At 39.1% G+C, this 18,747-nt stretch overlaps 1 protein-coding gene across 2 annotated transcripts in view; it reads right to left on the reverse strand.

The window, feature by feature from the left end:
• The window catches only part of XYLT (beta-1,2-xylosyltransferase), a 77,665-nt gene that overhangs the window by 11,407 nt on the left and 47,511 nt on the right, over nt 1-18,747 (reverse strand). For both annotated transcript variants that reach the window (XM_089373593.1, XM_089373592.1), the window contains exon 2: nt 9,485-9,634. In XM_089373593.1, coding sequence (XP_089229719.1) covers nt 9,485-9,634 — 150 coding nt within the window. The remainder of the gene's footprint in view (nt 1-9,484; nt 9,635-18,747) is intronic.

Below are 18,747 nucleotides of genomic sequence, written 5' to 3' on the forward strand. Positions count from 1 at the left end.
GATGTTGTATAATAAGAGCAACATAATAGTCATTGAGTACACATCATATAGGTGCAATGTGATGATGTTAAGAACAGCTCAGTGATACTTGGATGCAGCACTACATAATGAATGGGCAGCATCATGAAGCAGCACAACACATGGGCAGCATGATGTATGAGGTCATGGACAACATGATGTGTGGGCAGCACAATGATCATGAGCAGCATGATGATACAGCATGATGGTGCTACACAATCAGGTGCAGCAAATGGACGAGATGCAGAACGATGATAGGTGAAGGAGTCACCTTGGAGAATCAGTTCAAGCAGAATGTCTTCAATTGATCTCATCATTATAAGAAATGATCTATGCTATATCTAGATAAGTCAAGTGTTGACTTCTGTTGTAAATATACTATCTGTCTCTCTCTTTCTCTGTTGAACTTTGAAGAACATAAAATAAGAATTGATCAAGGGTTTCCCCACACATTGTGGGGTTTGTCCCTGGCTTGCGCCACATCTTGTGTCCTCTTGTCTTGGCTTGTCTTCTATGATTTATACTTATGTCCTATCTGCAGTTTACTTTATGTTGATGTGATTGCTAATATGGAAAAGAAATTAAATAAATTGCTCCAGCATAGAACATACCTAAATTAACAGAGTGAAGGTTAAATTTTTGTTCAAGCCATAATAAAGGAGTCCAACAAGCAATATCACTAAGATCGAGGTACATAAAAGGCTTGGTGCTCTTGATTAACTACTAATTCCATACCTTCATTCATGATAGAATCTAATGAAAATGTTACAATCCTACCAATTCTGAAATCCTAAAAGATGTTAAGTTTACTGAATTTTGAATGGGATATGATATTATACTTTCTCCATATGAATTCCAATGACGTTGCAACCTCTCTCAAACATCCTAAAACAATTAATGGTTATCTTAGAAATTTAACTTATGCGTTTACTTGAAGAATTTAACAATATCTATAATTGCCAACATTTTGGTGCAACTTGAGAGCGAAACCCTCTATTAAATAAAAGATTCTAATCTTGAAGCTTTTAGAAGTCTCATTAATTCATAATTAACCTTTGATTAGGCATTAAAACCAACTATGTGGGTCCTGACAATCAAATCATGGCAGAATTGGAAACAATTTGATTTAGGAACACGTTGTACAAACGACGGAAGATGTTTTAGTTTGTATGAAATGTGTTTCCACATGTGAAACATGTTTCAATCACATTTCAACGTTTTGATGCAGAAATGTGGTTGATATGCAAGGGGGGCCATGTTTCCCACAACATAGGATCATCATGAATCAATGTGATGCATTAATACAAATCAGGACTTAAGTCATGTATTTCTACACAGGTGAGGTGTACCTTTCAAGAAGAGAGATGTCCCTTCATGCAGGGATTGTCAGCATGTTGCCTCAAATCCTTGCAGATCTTGTGAGATGCCTTACAAGGCAAAAGCCAAACCTTCTTGCAACAACGAGAGAGATTACCACTGTCACCTCAACAATCTTCCTCCTGCTCTTTAGTGGAATTGCACCACAAGGGAGGCTTCCCAGTGATCACCTAAAAGGTATTCTATATTATATGGCTAAAGGTGATATAGACGTAAGCTAGGTGAAGACACTCTATATAGTGGATGAAGGCACAATTCTTCTTGTAAAAGAAATGTGTATCACGCACCAAGCCTAGAGATGGCATGTATGATGTAGGGTTTCAAGATTTATAGCAACAAAGGTATTTCTAGGCATACATGCATCAAAGAAAGGGTTTACAAAAGATATAATCAACAAAGGAGAAAGGAAAACCCTCAAATTAAGCCTTAAGTTGAAGCCCTAGCTAGGATTAGGTTTTTCTAAAGCACAAATTACTTAGAGAATGATGACATCAGCCCTTCTAGGGTAGATTTAACCATGCAAAAGGCTAGATTTTGAGTTAAATGGATCAACAAGGTTAAAATCAAGGCTTATTACCTCCAATGTTCATCTACAATATGCCCTAAATGAATTTGGACCTATAAATTTGCCCAAACGACTTGGCTTGAAAAGCTTAGTAAAATAAAGAAAGAGAAAATATTTATGTTTTCAAGATTTTTTACCAACACCAAGGATGTCAGTGCCTATTCCTACTTGGGTGATGGAGTCCTTAGAGCTAATTTAAGAGATAATGGATAGATGCTTGGAGTAAGGGGGAAAACCTCTTGTTTTCACTTGTACAAACCCTAGCTATATTTTTTGTGAGGGGAGAAATTAAGGGAAGCTCTCTAGGTGGTCCCCTAAGGATTTCAAGGAAGAGGAATTTAACATGCAATAATCAACAAATATTTTCCATAAATAGTATGCATTTAAACATGGAATAAAGAATACCCCTAGCAAAAATTAATTACATGAAAAATAATATAATTTGCAATAAAACTTACAATTCTTCCATGAAACAACCTTCTTTCAATCCCAAAAAGACATCTCCAAGACAAAAACCAATCTCCAATAGCAATAGCACCATAAAGATCACATCTCCACAAGTAGCGAGTTTACACAAGACTAAGTCGAGCTCCCTAAAGGAGGCTAAAATCCAAGAGTGATGATGCAAAAGTATAAACGACTAATCCCTCTATTTATATGAGGTCAAACACTCATAATAATTAGCCTAAAAGCCCTATGACAAATTTAATTTTGAGTATACACAAAGAAAATGGGTTACAAGCCAACCCAATAGCTCAACATTACAAAAATAAGCCACAGAATCCCACATGTGTGGGTTGAAACTTGTTGGACTAGTTGTCATTGATGTCAAAGGGGAGTTCTCATTGATGTCAAGAGTGTGAAGATTGTCATCAATATACAGCATTGAATGAGGATTCTGGATGTTGTAGATCAGGTTATGGTGCATAATGGTATGATGGTTGGATAGCTCTTGTCGATCCCTTTGCATCCATATGTGGTATGTCTCGTAATTCCTTACGGTTGAGGAAATATGACCCCCCCAAAGATGAAGCCCCAAATTCATGGTCAAGGTGCCCCAAATGAATAATGTTTTGATCCGAAATTTGTCTTAAAATTTAATGGAAATATTATGGGTCTTGGCAGTTACAAATCGTTGTCCAAGTCGGCTCCATAAAATATTTGAATTTATTAATTCAATTGTTTATCAAGTCGCCCCCCTTTAATCCCTCTTGTTAACTATTAAAAAAGGCGACGTACAAGCATTAAGGCATCAATCTATCACACATTTATCACTAGATTTTTCTAAGGCCGTGGATTATCTTGGAAACTTGAAGTAGAGGCCAAGGTAGAGTTTCTAAGTCCAATAAGGGCCTGATCTAAGGTCATATGTGAAGCGATCTAGTGCGATTGATGGCATTTTTTGTCCATGTGTTCTTTTGTTCTAGCACAAGTGCAATGGTATAGTTGTGTGTTTAACCGGTGAATTTATGTGCTCATAGTTGGTGTGATCTGTGTTGGAAAATGCAAAATGGCAACTATTAATTCAAATTTTCCTTATCCTTAATAATTGCTTGTGATCTTTATTTATCTTCTTGTGTTCTCTTTATTAGTTTTTCTTCATCAAACAATTATCCAGAGCAAAAATAGTAAAGACAATGAACACAAAAATTAGGCTCCAAGCCACAGCAAAACCCCTCCAAGGGGAAAACCGAGAAAATATCTTCTCTTCTTATAGAAAGACACAAAAACCTTATATCAAGTCCTCCTCCAACACCAAGTCAACCCTCCAAAAAGACCTTCCAATTAGGTCAAAGTCAAACCAAGTCAACCAAAGACAAAACCTTCCAGAATTGCACCAAACTTAGAATTTCAACCCCCTGCAACAGAATTTTGAACCTGCAGTTACTTCAGAAATTTTGGCCCTTGCAACCACTCCAGAAACTCGTATGTGTAAGGGGAAAAGCCCAAAAAAACTGTTCTTTCTTCGCTAGGGTTTTCTTCTTGATTCCTTTCCCTTCGCTCTTCTTTCTTCTTGTTTCTATTGCAGATCAAACTTCTTGGTGTGTGTGTCAAATGAGCTCGAAGATGCCTCTATATATAGCCTTTCCAAGAGGTCGAATAGCCCCTCTCTAGGTCGACTTGTACTAGGAGGCTTCCAGGACTTTCTAGACTCAAAAATAAATTCTTTTACAAGTTACATTTTGCCCGGAAGGGTCTTATAAACATGATGTTGACTCTCTTGACTCGTGACAATAAATCCTATGACCTAACAAACCCTAGAAGCATGAAGAACATGCTTTTACCTAGAAGACCATCAATAATGAGCATGAAACCCATGCTTTAAAATAATAACTTTTTCTTTTCTTCTTTTGTTTGTTACATAAGATACATATTGAAATGAGTACAATAACAATTATGAAGACCGAAACTAGTTACATTCCAACAATCTGAGCATAATGTGTTGTGGAATCATGTAATGGATCGAACTTAGAATACAGCCAATGCAATTTGAAGCTCTGTATCATATGTAGCAATGTAATTAAATTGTTGTGGCATGGATCAATTGTTGTTTGTGCACGTTGTGGTTAGAGGTTGAAGTGTAATTTTCATGTGTGAGCAAAAGGCAGCCCGCAAGGAATGTAAAAGTCAAAAGTGGCATAGTGTGATAAAGAAAAACTATGTAATGAAGGAATGCAATCGCATAGTAGTGTGGTGGAGTGAAACGATTGGTGAGGAATTTATCAGCGTACGGAAAGGAGTAAATGCACATATATACATGTGCATTTAGAATCGAATAGAGTCTTCATGTACTATGGATCGATCATAGTTTAGACAGTGTGTGCAAAGTATGGTCCGAGTAAGTTGTGCGTTTTATTCATACCCCTATAGTGTACTCAGTTGTGTATGGGTGCATATGAATCGTTTGTGGACAGAGTAATTGAAAAGTGTGATTATAGGCCTGTGAATGTAGTGAGCTCTCGAATATACCTGTGTTGAGGTACTGGCAACCTATGGTGTGATTTGGTGTCCCAATTTTGTGCGAATGCGTCAATGATCAAACCAAAGTGGTGCTTGTGCTTGAAGTGAAATCATCAAGCATTAAAGTGGCAGAGCATTGCATTTTGTTGTGTGTATCAGTGTATATGAATGTACAGACGCAGGATGAACGTTATGGAGACCTGTGTGTGAACTATCCAGAAGATGCAAGGGGCAAATTGTTGTAGTTGTAGGGGTAGATATATTTGGAGTTGTAGTTGTGTTTTGTATTTGTTGCCAGTGTTTTTGCAGGGCTGCCATATCTATAAGTTATTGATGCAATTACCATGTTACAAAGAAGTATATGGCCTTAGCAAATGAAGCGTTGAGAGAGTTGAGCCTCCTGACAGCATGAGCAAATGTTACAAGTCCTAGAGCACCCTCGGAACCTAGGATGTTGGCATAATTTGACCTAGCATTGAGGATTCTTCATGATGACACCACTGGACCCAATGTGCCCCCAGGATGGCCTTGACACAACCTGATGGGGAGGACTTGATTCAAAGCATAGATGATGATGGTCTCCCATTGAAAGACTACGAAGGGCTAATTGCACCTGAAGAAGCCCTGATGCTATAGAGAGGAGGCCTTATTCGGATAGTTGGAGACCCATGGAGACCACATGATGGCACCCCAACTAGACTTGGGACCCCAGAGGGGGATTTGAGGGTCATTCCTCAAGTTGTGGATGATACAAGCACCTTGACACTTTTGGACATCTCACAGCACCTTAACATGGCATTTGGAGCCATAAAAGGGTATGACTTCAACAATATGAGAGGCTACGACTCACACATGTGGGCATTTATGGTCTAACTTGTCATTAAGCTAGTGGATTGGCTTGTAACCAAGCTTTATCTTATTTAAAACTTGTTATTAGGGGCTTCATTATGCTAAAATTACTTGAGGTAGACCTCATATAAATAGAGGTCACCTCCATTTCATTTGATCATCACTTGTGGATCAATTCAACCTTCTTAGAGATTTCGGCCTAGCTGAAATTTGTCTTGTATCTTGTGGAGATGTGATCTTTTGTGGAGTTTTTGCTTATGGAGCTATTCTCTTACTTTGGAGATGTCATTTTAGAACAATAAAGGATTGGTTCATGCATTTTTCTTGTAAGTATTTTTTGTATTCGAATATCTTTATGGCTATTGCATGGAATGGATATTGTTAAGGTTTCTATGTGCTAGATTTTATTGAAATTTTTCCTATGAAATCTTGGCAATGGTATTTTCTACATTACACTATTAAGAGTTTGTGTGACAATTCCTATATTGATCCTTCATGTTAAGTTGTCCTCAATGACTTTGTTCCCTCATAAAATGATAGTTAGGGTATTAAAATAGGGTTTCATATTCCATTACTCCATTCTAGGGTTTAGTATTCTCCTAAGTAAATCTCCCTCTAGACTCCATCACCCAAGGTCAAGCATTGGCCTTATTCACAATGTTGATCACAACACCATAAATCACCTACAAATTAAATTTTTCTCCACTATTCTAATTTTTTACTTCTTAAGGAAAGTTGCTAGGGTAGGGTTAGGGTTAAAATTCAACTAGAGTTGCATGTGTTGGCTTGTGGAAGGATTCAACAAGTGGTTGCTAAGTCATTGCCTCAAAATCATCTTTTTCCCATGGCTGATTCTTCCATTTTAGGGTTTACGTCATTTATAAGTAATTTTTGCCCTAGGTCAACCCTAATCTACCCCTAGGCTTCAACTCAGGGCTTGTTGAAGACCTTTTGTTCCTAAAGTCGATCATATCCATTTATTCAAGGCTTTTCAAGGCCTTGTGCACCTAAGTAAGCTTATTAACATTACTTATTCACAAACCCTAGGTCAGTTTGTTCCCTAGATAGCCCTTTTGGAGGGTATGCATTGCTTTGTTTGAGTCAGTTGAGCTATTCTTAAGTTGAGTACCTATCCTAAGCATATCCTTGTCACCTCCAAGTTTTGGACGTGATTTATCTATTAGGTGACCTACACAAGGAAGCCTCCCTTGTGGTGAAAACACACTAAAGAGCATGAGGTAGTGGTTGTGGTGACAGTGGGCCACAACCTCATAGTGTTGTCACTTGGTCTAGCTCTTGCCTTGTGAACTCCCCTCACAGGGCTTGCTAGATTTTGAGGTAATAGTCACACTTGTGTATTTCTGTTTTCAGCACTTGTACTTGGCTTGGCTTTTGCACCCTTTCTCAAGTGCACTAGACCTATCTCTCTCATGCACACTTGTGATGAGGCTATTTCAAAATTTGAATAAGCTCTAGTTCCATCGATTCTTCTATTAATCATTACAAATACCAACATGGTATTAAATCAGGTGTGAACCTTAGTCTCTTAATTCTTTTGGCTGATCCAAAAACTATTTGGCTAATGGCCTCTTTGTCACAGTGCGTAACTGCGCTCTCTTAGACTGTCTCTTCTAGGGGTTCCAGAGATATAAACCCTAATCTAGGATTGTGCCTTCCTTATAGACTATAGGATGTTCTTTGGCACTTTCCACTCTTCTCTACAGCCAATGCCTTCATTCCTAGGGTTACCTATGGTTTTGTACCATTTGGATCTATAAAGGGAATTTTTTGGAGCCTTCATCCTTCTCTTATTGAGGATATGGATTCAAAGTGGTTGTTTCCCTATCTAAATGGGGAGAACTGTTATTCTTAGTTGGATCAAACAACTGCCCTACATTGAAGCAAAGGTCTATGGATGGCTTGATGAGGCCACTTCCTACTAAAGATGATGTCATTTATCACCTTGAAGGTTTGAAGGAGAAACCCAAGGTTTAGTAACATAACTAGGCAGCAAAATCCCGATTGTTTAATCACCCATACAAATGCAGTGGCTATAAATACAATCTTAATGCACTAAGAATAAAATCTGAAATACAACATAATAAGCATTCAAAAGGCAGCTCTTTTCTGCCGATTCGTGTCAACGAAAGCAAAAGATATGTCTCTAGCGGAGAGAAAATCAGGTGAATTCTCTCTAAATAAACGCAAGCAAAATAAAAGGGAGTGTTCTTATCATTCCTGGGTGGATCAAATCACTGCCCTACTTCAAGGCAAAGGTCTATGGATGTACTTGGCAAGGCCACTTCCTGCTGAAGATGATGACAGTTATCACTTCATAAGTTTGAAGGAGACACCGGAATTTTAGTAACAGAGCTATGCATCAAAATATCATTCATTTAATCACTCACCCATACAAATGCAGTGGCTATAAATACAATCTTGATGGAGTAAGAAAAATATCTAAAATATGACATAATAAGCATTCAAAATGCGGCCCTTTATGCCTATTCTTGTCAATGAAAGCAAAAGATATATCTCTAGCAGAAAGAAGGTCAGGTGAATTATCTCCTAATAAATACACGTAGTAAAAGAAGGGAGTGCTCTAGTGAAATATGCAAGGTAGATACTTACATTTATATTCACCAGACAAGTTCCCTCTAAAAATACAACAGCTACCATAACCGATTTAATGAGCCAACGGTAGATTCATAGAAAATGCAAATGCTACCAATAAACTTGAGAAGAAGACAACTCTCTTGAATAAGATTTTTAATAAGCAATATATAGATGATTGTAGCATCAACATGCAAAATAAAGCTCAGATAGAGAATGAGGGGGCAAGGTATAATATCATACAAATTGACCAGAAAATAAGAACTCTCAACCATTTCACTATAAGGCAAGATCTGTTATTAAATTACTAGTGCATAATTTCTTAGCAATCCAAGAGAAAGAATATTGTCAAAACATTCGCATTGTGTATAACTTTCCATCAATTGCTACCAATCTCAGAATAGTACTCAATTGAATTTTCAGATACATGGGCTTCTAGGTCAAATGGATAGAGAAAAGCTCTGACGTAAAGATGGGATCTGCATGGTTTTGTACAGAATCATAAGAATATGACTGAATCACCGCTTCTGGACATCTAGTCGAAGCTCACATTTCTTCAAATAAGAGCATTTTTTTGCCCAAAATGCCACGTAAAGTTACAATGATACTCAACACTGATTAGTGAAATAAGAAAATCATAGACTGTCGTCTATCCAAAACTGAAAGCAATCAGGCAATGTACAGATTTGAAGAAAGAGAGTTAAGTTTATGCAAAGCAATCTAAAATGAGTCAACGTGGTTGGCTTCAACACTTCCTTTTTAATATCTCAGTAAGTTGCACTTAAATTGTTAGTGAGAATTTGGAAGCAACAAGCATTACTACTGAAATCATGTGCCAAGAAACATCTCAACTAGTTAAAGAACTGTTTGCAGAAAAAACCCCAAAAAGAAAAACACAACAACTAGTTAATTATAGTTGTTTAGTTGCCATTAAAACTAAAACATACCTCTTGAATCTTTTCTCATCCCCAACACAGCTGAATAATGAATTGGAAAAAACTAGACACATGGAAATCCCATGATTTTTTTCTAAAACAAAAGTGCATCAGTGAATGTAAGGAAAGATAAAACACTGATAATATGGAAGTATCCTAAACATACCTTGCAATGACCATCTACAAAAATCAACTGAGGAAGTCTGGGTAAGCCAGCAACTCGTGAAGTGACATATGCACTGTACCAGTCAGTAAATGTGTGAAACAAATTGGCATACTCAAAACGTGTTACAAGAAGTGTTGGCTCCTCAATCCACTGCAATCAACCAGCAATGCATATTTAAACAGTGCCAAACTAAAGAATGTATATTTTATAATTAAAGAATAGATTTCAATCCCTGTTCAAAGCAATCTCCTTTCAAATTCTAGTACAGACATTTCTTAATATCAGCAGAATATAGAAAACTAAATAAAGAACTTTGGAAAAACAAGAAATAAGTGATAAGAAATAACAATAAGTGACAGTAGCTTTATCAGCAGTGTTGCAACACCTTGACTAATAACCAAGAAAATCATTTCATATTACAGAGTAAAAACAACCGCCAGGCACCCTGAGGACAAACAGGGAAATAGCCATGCTCAATTGAGCAAATGGAAGATACAATGAAATTTTACATTTGGGACAGGAACAAACGCTTATTTTCAGTGTGCTAAATTGAGGAAAGTGTGATAAATCTTAAAAGTTTTCTTCTTTGTTATGAATATAAATAATTAATAGTTAATAATGATTAGTACACTGAAGAGGTATGTCTCTAAGGACATGACTATTCGTGAAGGAGCACCTTGCCTAGTATATAAGCAGGCCTTTCATTTGTAACATATCATATCATATCTCTTGTACATTCAACATTCTTATATGAATATACCACTTGTCCTGTAATGGATATTTACATATTCCAGATATTCTGAAAATTCCGCTGAGTATACGAACTCTGTCCATTACATTACGGGCCAATTTCCTCCAACTCCTGGCTTTCCAGTGTTTTTGTACTTTTAATTTCTGTATGTGCTGAGACAGATTTGAAAGGTAAAGTGATTTGGTAACATTCAAGTCAAACAACTGCGTTTCTTTCAATCAAAATATTACAATTTACTCTACTAGATCCTTGAGATCTATAGGAGGTATAACTTCCTCCTTCACAAGGTACTGAAGCTTTGTTGCTTCCAAGAGGTTCTAAAGTCTACACTTCCATGGCACAAAGTTGGAGGCACCCTCCAATAGGTGACTCTGTCACATAATACTGGGAATTGCAATTGTTGAAACTATATTGAAAAAGCTTCAATCTCCACTCACAAGATCAACTAGGGTGTGATGTTCCTTTTTCTAGTGTTCCTTATGGCATGGTTAGGATGGACTTTTAGAGTTGGGGACAGACAGGTCACAGGTGTAGGATGGCGTCATCAACAGGTCCAGGGGCTTTTAGAGGGATTTTGAGGAGTTTTTATGAGGTCCGATGGTATTCGCTTGGTATATTCCATCATCCGCACAGTTTGTTTTTTGTTCCACTGCATTCTGACAACTTTCAAAATACAGAGTTATTAATGGGCCTGATTCAATTAATTACGCTTAAGGTGCCATTTCGGGAGGAATACTTGGCAGAACACCTTAGCGTAATAGCTCGTTGGAACCAAAACAAGAAGATCTACATGATGGGATGGTTAGAAGGGATTTTCAATGACCTAAGAGGCATGGTGGCCAATTTACCCTTTTACCATATTAAAAAGATTATTTTAATTGAAATAAAAAGAGGGAAAAGTGCTCCATGATTAAAATAATAATAAAATAGGAGGTTCTAGAGGGGTCCATCAGATTTATAAAAGAGGAGGAAGAAGCCATAGGAGGACATCTTGGATTTGATATTTCTTCTTGTATGAGAGGTTGAGACCCAAGTTCTCTACTTCATTGGTAGCCCCAGGACAGAAACCCTCAGGTATGTTGTTGAGTATTGGACGAAAACCCAACTCTATTTGAGGAGACTTCATCTAGGAGTTTCATAGAGCTTCAGGGATATTGGAGTGAGGATCATTTAGGTCCTCAATTGGTGCTTCATCGCCTTCCAGTTGATTCAATGGCAGCTATTGTTGGAGGGAGAGTGCAGCAGTTGTGGAGTTTTGAGAGAGATTAGGATCAATATATCAGCAGAATATTTGGAGGTCCACCCAGCTATCATATTTTCTATTTTGTCTCAATTATTTCCAGTTGTACTATGCATGCTATATTATAATAAATGAAGCTGGGTCATTTCTTGTGTTGCATTTTCTGATGTTATTTGAATTTTTGGGTTTACTTCTGCAAATAGGCAATGTATTTGTCATGCTTGTATAATTTATGGGTTGCTATTTACTGGTGCATTTTGGTGCAATTTCGTGGATTTTTGGGGAAAATGTCGGTATAAAATTTTATAAATAAAATTCTCAGAAAATACCACAAAATTCTTGAAAGGGACATTACATAGGGTTTCACACGGAGTTGTCTATAATGCGACTTTTTGGAGATTCCGGTGACGGAATCCGGCGGAAGAAATTGAGGTTAAATCTTGATTTGTTGCAGTTAAAATGGTTTTTTAACTGCATATTTGGATTCAGCACCCTGAAAAACCCCTGGGACGCTTTGATTGTGTAGAAACTAGCTATCAAACTTGCGATTCCAATAAATTGCTGCCGGATTTTGACCGGAAAATCCCACCGAAAAGGCTTCCAAAAAGTCTCATTATAGACAACTGCGGGTTTCACACCTATAATGAACAGAGTTCATATACTCAAAGAAATATTCAGAATATCTGGAACGGATGTAAATATCCATTATGGGACAAGTGGTATATTCATATAAGAATGTTGAATGTACAAGAGATATGATATGATATGTTACAAATGAGATGTTGAATGGTGTTGTCGTTGATGCCAACATAAGTTAATAAACGCTCTTATATTTGTCTAGATTGCATCAAGTTAGAAGCTCCAATGGAAGGATGGCTAGAAACCCTAGCTCCAAGTTTTCGATTTCCTGGACGATGGACATACCCCGAACATGTTGGTAGTTTTTTTTAAGAAGCAAATCATTGAATTTACCTTGGATATCCTCGTCATTCGATTTTCTTCGTTAAGCTGATACCAGTGGTATGTGGCACGCCTTGAGAGCCTTCATGGTTTTGGAGTTATGCTTGTTTGAAGTCAAAGGACCCAATCTATCGGTACACACCCCAAATGGATGGTGATGTGGCACTCCATTGGTCATCTCATTATTCAAATCAAGGAAGTAGGGTTTTTCATCAAATTGTGGACAAAATGATTCATGAAGGGTTTCAAAGATTTTTTTTGAGGCAATAAGCCATGAGGGGTTTTTGGTTTAAGTTAAAAATTTAAACTTGACTCCTTGGGCTTCAAGCTTTCAAAAAAATTCAAATTTTATTATATTCCTCCCTCCAAATTATGAATTTGGTTGCCCTATAGGAGCCCTTCCAAATTCTATATAAGGAGACCTTGTCATCTCATCAAACATATGCACTGAAACGTGAACCATTTGTGATATAGCTCTGAAATTCAACCCCTGTGGAGACAGCGAAGAAATCAGAAGATAGGGTTTGGGAATTTTTGTTTGCACTTGGTTATTTTGATATTCGTTTTGATAGATTTTTCTTGCAAATAGAAGTCTGAATTGTTTGGACTATTCAAGGTTTGAAGAGCTCTTCTATTTGACCCACATTGGGGCTCTTTTACAGGTCTGAACTAGCTTCTGAAAAAGCTCACCAATTGATAGCATCATTTCAGGACCTCAGTCTCTTGATCAAAGAAGGATATGTGGATTTGTTGCTTGTCTATTGGAAGAAAAGGACCTCCAGCCCTCACTAAGGCATCAACTTTTGAAGCATCTTTCAAGGCAACAAAAATATTGACATTTATCTATTTGGCATTAATTTTGTGCTCTAAAGATCCTCATTCTCTACGGTTCAAGCATCAAGCTAAGGATAGTTTGTTGGTTGCTCTAAAAGTCTATCTCTGCAGTCCTGTAGCAGCATGCAGTGTGGGCATCAATCTTGAACTCAAGGTCTTCGGTTTGAACGCATTGAAGTCTTGGTGCAGGCAGCAGGACACAGAACTGTGTATTCGAGCATTCCATAGTACAATTTCCGGTCTCCAAAGTCAAGGTCTGTAATGTGTTTCGATGAAATTTCTTTGTCAATTCTCAGTGAATTTGTGAGCAACACAAAGACAGAGTGTTTAGCTTGAATCAAGTGGCAGATTTATCCTCAACTGTAGTTCGGATAGTCTTGAACATCTATGGCCTTTGATCGCCATTAAAAGGTGGTAGTCTATGACACTATGTATCATTAATAGTAAAAGAGGTATTGAATTGAAGTCTTTTGGCCCTTACATAAGCTCAGACTCAACAAGTGAAGTTGACCTAATTAAGCCTACAAGGTTGCATGGTCACAATATTATTAGGATTATTCTGATAAGTGTGCCTCAAAACTATACATTCAAAGGGATCAAGTCATGAATCAGTAATTAGGGCCTTCGTCACTTACAGCAGACTATTCTGTGCAACGTTGGCCTCATTATCATTGTTGCAACAGTCAGATAGGGTGATTTGCAGCAGTATCAAGGTATGGTTTTTGGCAAATATTGATCATTGTAGCAACAATAGTCTTGGCTGAAGATTTCCTTGAATAAGAATATTGTTTCCTGTTTGACCTTAATACTAGAGCTATCTTTGTAAGTTACATGTGATACTTACTTATAGCAGTTGAAGCAACAGTAGCACAACAATCTTGATGAAAGACAGTGAAATAGTGGCCTATAGCAGTATGAAATACATATGATGTATGACAATGAGGCCTGCATTTGAGTTTGTAGTATTGACAGTGATATTTTGCCAATATCTCCTTAACAGTGTTGCTACAGGAATGTATGAATTTGTAGACCATGAGACAGAGATTGCATATCTGTGATATTTGTGGCTTGAAGCAGATTGTTGTCATCTAGGTTATGCTGAAGTCTTGTTTGTGCTCAATGGAAGAATGCAGGATGTTCTGTGACAGTATTGTGTGACTGGCAACAGGAGTACAACGGTATCTTTGATGTAACAGTAACTTTGGCAGAATTGTGTATGACAGTGGATGATTGACCTATTGTGATTGGCAGTGATGATTATGATGTTCTCCGGCTGCAGCAATGAGCAGTTATAAATTGCAGAGTGGACAGAGATCTCAGGATTGAGCAGTGGTTATATTTGGCATTGATCAGAGGCAGATTGATGACAGGGCACTTGGCAGAATCTGTTGTCCAGCAAGAGTGTGGTGATTTGTGTTTTGAGGATTCGATGCAGACACAGATATTAGGGTCTGATGTGCAGATTGACTTGTGGCAGTTTGATCATTGCAGTTTCTTTCATATTGATTTTTAGAGCACAGTTGGATCCAGTCTGAAAATTGTGAAACATGGTTCGTCGGTTGATCAGAGTGGCAAGGTGGTGCAAGGCAGGAGAGTAGAGTCTCCTTCAGATTGGAGCCTAAGAACACTTCAGGGCGGTAGGGTGGTGCTAGGGCAGGTTGGAGCCTGCACAGGGCGTAGGAGCATCTGTCCAATTGCAGCTGGTACACAGGTTGTTGGAGCACCTTCAGGTTGGAGCCTGTAAACTAGGGCATTGGAGCATCGTCCCAGTTGCACTGAGTAAACAAGGCATTGGAGTGTCCTACAAGTTGGAGCTTGTAAATCAAAGGGTTGGAGCCTCCTTCAGTTGGAGTTGAAAAGTTGATGTAAATCTTTGAAAGACAAATATTAAGAAGCATTTGGTGGTTTTTGTCTCGAAGGGGATTCCACCTAAAAATCTGTGTCAATTCCTACATACTTGTTATTTTTCTTTAACAAGTTAATTACAAAGTAAATACTGAAAATAAACACCAGTGCATGCTCAACATATTACAGATCAGCAACTAAAAGAAACAAGAACAAACACACCACATGACACCATTATCTTTGGACCAATGTCCCCGAAAAAACCCAATGCGGGAAAACCGATGCAGCTATCTAAGGGTTTTCTTATTAAGCAATATCATAGTACAATCTAGGTGTCGTAACTGGCCTACCCAACAGAGAATTTCCTTAGCAGCTACACCTCACAGATTGAGAGAGATCTCTTGGCTGAAACCCCGGAAAACCCTTCCGGCAGCTCCTCTACACAAAACTGCTCCTGCAAACCCAGCGTTTGCCCACTCTGGACTGCGTCAGCCCCTCTGTCTCAGGCTAGCCCTGCGTCAGCCTTTCTTGGCCTGTGTCAGCCCCAGGAGGCCCTGCGTCAGCCTTTCTTGGCCTGTGTCAGCCCCAGGAGGCCCTACGTCAGCCTTTCTTGGTCTGTGTCAGCCCCAGGAGGCCCTGCGTCAGCTCTGGGAGCCTCTGCGTCAACTCCTCTGGCCCCTCCGATGCTCTGCGCAACACTTGGTTGCCTCTGCGTGAGCCCTTGTTGGCTCTGAGTCACCCTCCTTGGCTGTTGCGCTGCTTTCCAGGCACAATCTCTGCCTTCTCTGTTTCTCTGTACTCAATGCTCCTCAGCTGCTCTCCCGATCACTGATTCTATTTCTCTTAGCAAACCCCGCTCTAAAGAATAGAATGACTAATCATCTGATGTACTCTCCAAGTGACCCTCAAGCCTCCTCTTATACTTTTTCTATTGACATCTCAACGGCCAAGATTAAATCTCTAATCAACGGCTAAGATTAGATCTGGCTTGATCCATGCCTTTAAGACTAAGTTGCACGAAACGGAGAAACGGGTACGAGTTTCCAAAACGGGCACGAGTACGAAACCCCCCCCCCCCCCCCCCAATTTTGGAAACGGGGAAACGCAATATATATATATATATATATATATATATATTAGGACATTTAAGAAATATGTGCAATCATAAAAGCATATATGATACATTCTAATTTATTACATTATGATTAAATTGTCAATGCATAAATTATAAGTCTCTAAATTTACATCACATAATGAAAATAGCAATATCCAAAATCAGCCACGAGAAATTTCTAATTTCTTGTCTCGTGCTTGATTGGGAGTCTCCTCCTACATAGTCGAACGATCTTAGTGCTCTTGATTAAATACAAGTTCCATACCCTAGTATCCTATGTGCTCCTGATTATTGGGAGTCTCCCCTGCATAGAGGGTTTGGTTCTCTTGATTAAATACAAGTTTCATACCCTAGCACATGACAAAATCCAATGGAAACATTGTAATCCTCCCAATCCTGAAATCCTGAAAAACAGATAAGTCTGCTGGATTTTGAGTAAAATCTAAAATTCTACTTTCTCCATATGAAATCCAATGAGAGCGAAACCACTCTCAAACATCCTGAGTCATTTCATGGTAATGTTAAAAATTTAAGTAAAAGGATGAAAATAAAAAATAAAGGAGAATGTCACTTTTACTTTAAGAATTTAACATTACCATGAACTACATATCAACACTAGGGCCATAGGCTTGAACATTAGGCTGCCCCACTCAGAAAAATCCTTTTTTTTATAACTTGAGAGGCATCTAGAAGATATTTTAGTTGCCCGATAAAAAATTAGAAACAAAAAAATAAAAATACAAGAAAAAGTCAATTTAGAAGAGGGAACTTTGTTGTACGACCTGGAAATGTGTTTCCAACCATACTGGCCACGTTTCCTCCTCGAGAAACGTCCCAATACGGCCGGAAACGCATTTCCAAGCCGTACGGTACGAGTTTCCTCGTTTTTGTTTCGTTTCCGGCCAGAAACGGTGCCTTCTCCAACGTTTCCTGCAACTTAACTTGAAGACCATTCTAACACAAATTCATATTAATACACATTAATATTTTATTTTCCCTAAGTTTAGACTTAGGGACTCCATTAAAAATATTAATTATTTTAATATCTCCTGATCTGTTTATAATCTGCCCAAACCCTTTCTGGGTATTGGAGATCTCATGTGCCCCAACCTCTCCACCAAATTTTGTGGCTAGAGCACATCTGATGCTACCCCAAATTAACACTCCCTCTTAGCGAGGACTGTGCTCTAGCAATACTCCTCACTGAGTATTACTCTGATTATCCGACATCGGTACCTGTGCCGATGCTAGGCCTTCCTGCCCAACATCCTCTGCACTGCTGCCCATGGTTCTACCACTGCTACTGCTGCATTTGTACAACTCCCTCTACATCCGTGTTGCTGCTGGTCCTTTCTCCTAGCACTGCATCCGCACTACACCTCCTCTCATCATGCTGCATCGTGCTGCCCACTGCTGCACTGCAACTCAATTACTGAGAAGTAAGTAACTGATCTCCCAACTGACCTCCCTGTTGGGCTAGAAACACCCACTAATGCTGAAGCTCCCTCTGTACTGACAAGTGCTCCCTCTCTTTGACCTCTGCGTTGCTGCAACAACTCCCTACATCTCGCACCGTTGCACACCTCTCTGTGCCCTCCTGCACTGATGCAATACTCCTGTGCCTCTCGCACTGCTGCAGCCTGCTAGCCTCGCGCTGTCTCAGGACTCCTGCACTGTAGCTCTCTCTATCGCTCCATCTGCATCCATATCTACCCACCCAACCAGTCCTGCTACTCCTCGTCAGGGCTCCCGTAGCAAGGTCTAATCCAAGAAGCTGGGTACCTCAAGGGTCTTGCCCCTCATCACCAATAATCCCTCTAACTACAGCTCGATGTCTCCCCACTTACGCTCAAGTGGTGCGTGTGCACTCATGGCACAGTCATCGTCTGTCAAAACTTCCTTCTCTGCCCGTGCTGGCGTTGCCTTAGTCTCAGAAGACTCTCCATTATTCTTCTTCCTTGGGCACTAGGTCGCATAATGACCCATCTCCCCACAATGGAAGCACTTGATCTTGGAGAGGTCTTTCTTCTTCCGCTTCTCTTGCTTTCCCTCAAATGCTAGGGCCACATCTTCCTCCTACTTGACATTGATCCCCTTGCTACTACTACCCGTCTTTGATTGTTGTCTGATCTCTTCCTGGCAAAGAGTTGCCCACATCTCGTCCCAAGGTGGAAGTGTCCCTCTGCCCAGTATACTCTGGACAAATACTTCCCATTCTTCTGAGACAGCATTCAGAGTTGTCCTCACCATCAGCACCTGATCCAATGTCGCCTCTATAGCAGTCAACTGATCTCGGATCTCATTTAGTCCTCTGAGGAAGGTGTCAATCGGTTCTCCCTTCTTCATTTGATACGAGCTCAACTGATTCTCTAGTAGCATTCTTCTCTGTACAGAAGTATGCTAGTATAATTTCTTGAGGGCCTCCCACATCTCATATGCCGTTTCCTTCTCGGCAATGTGTGGAACTACATGGTCCTTGACCCCGTCAAGGATGATGCACTTGGCCCTCGCCATTAACA

Source organism: Pinus tabuliformis, chromosome 8 (genome assembly GCF_031772625.1).
Source record: "Pinus tabuliformis cultivar Carrire ecotype Pingquan chromosome 8, CPIR1, whole genome shotgun sequence".
NCBI lineage: Eukaryota > Viridiplantae > Streptophyta > Pinopsida > Pinales > Pinaceae > Pinus > Pinus tabuliformis.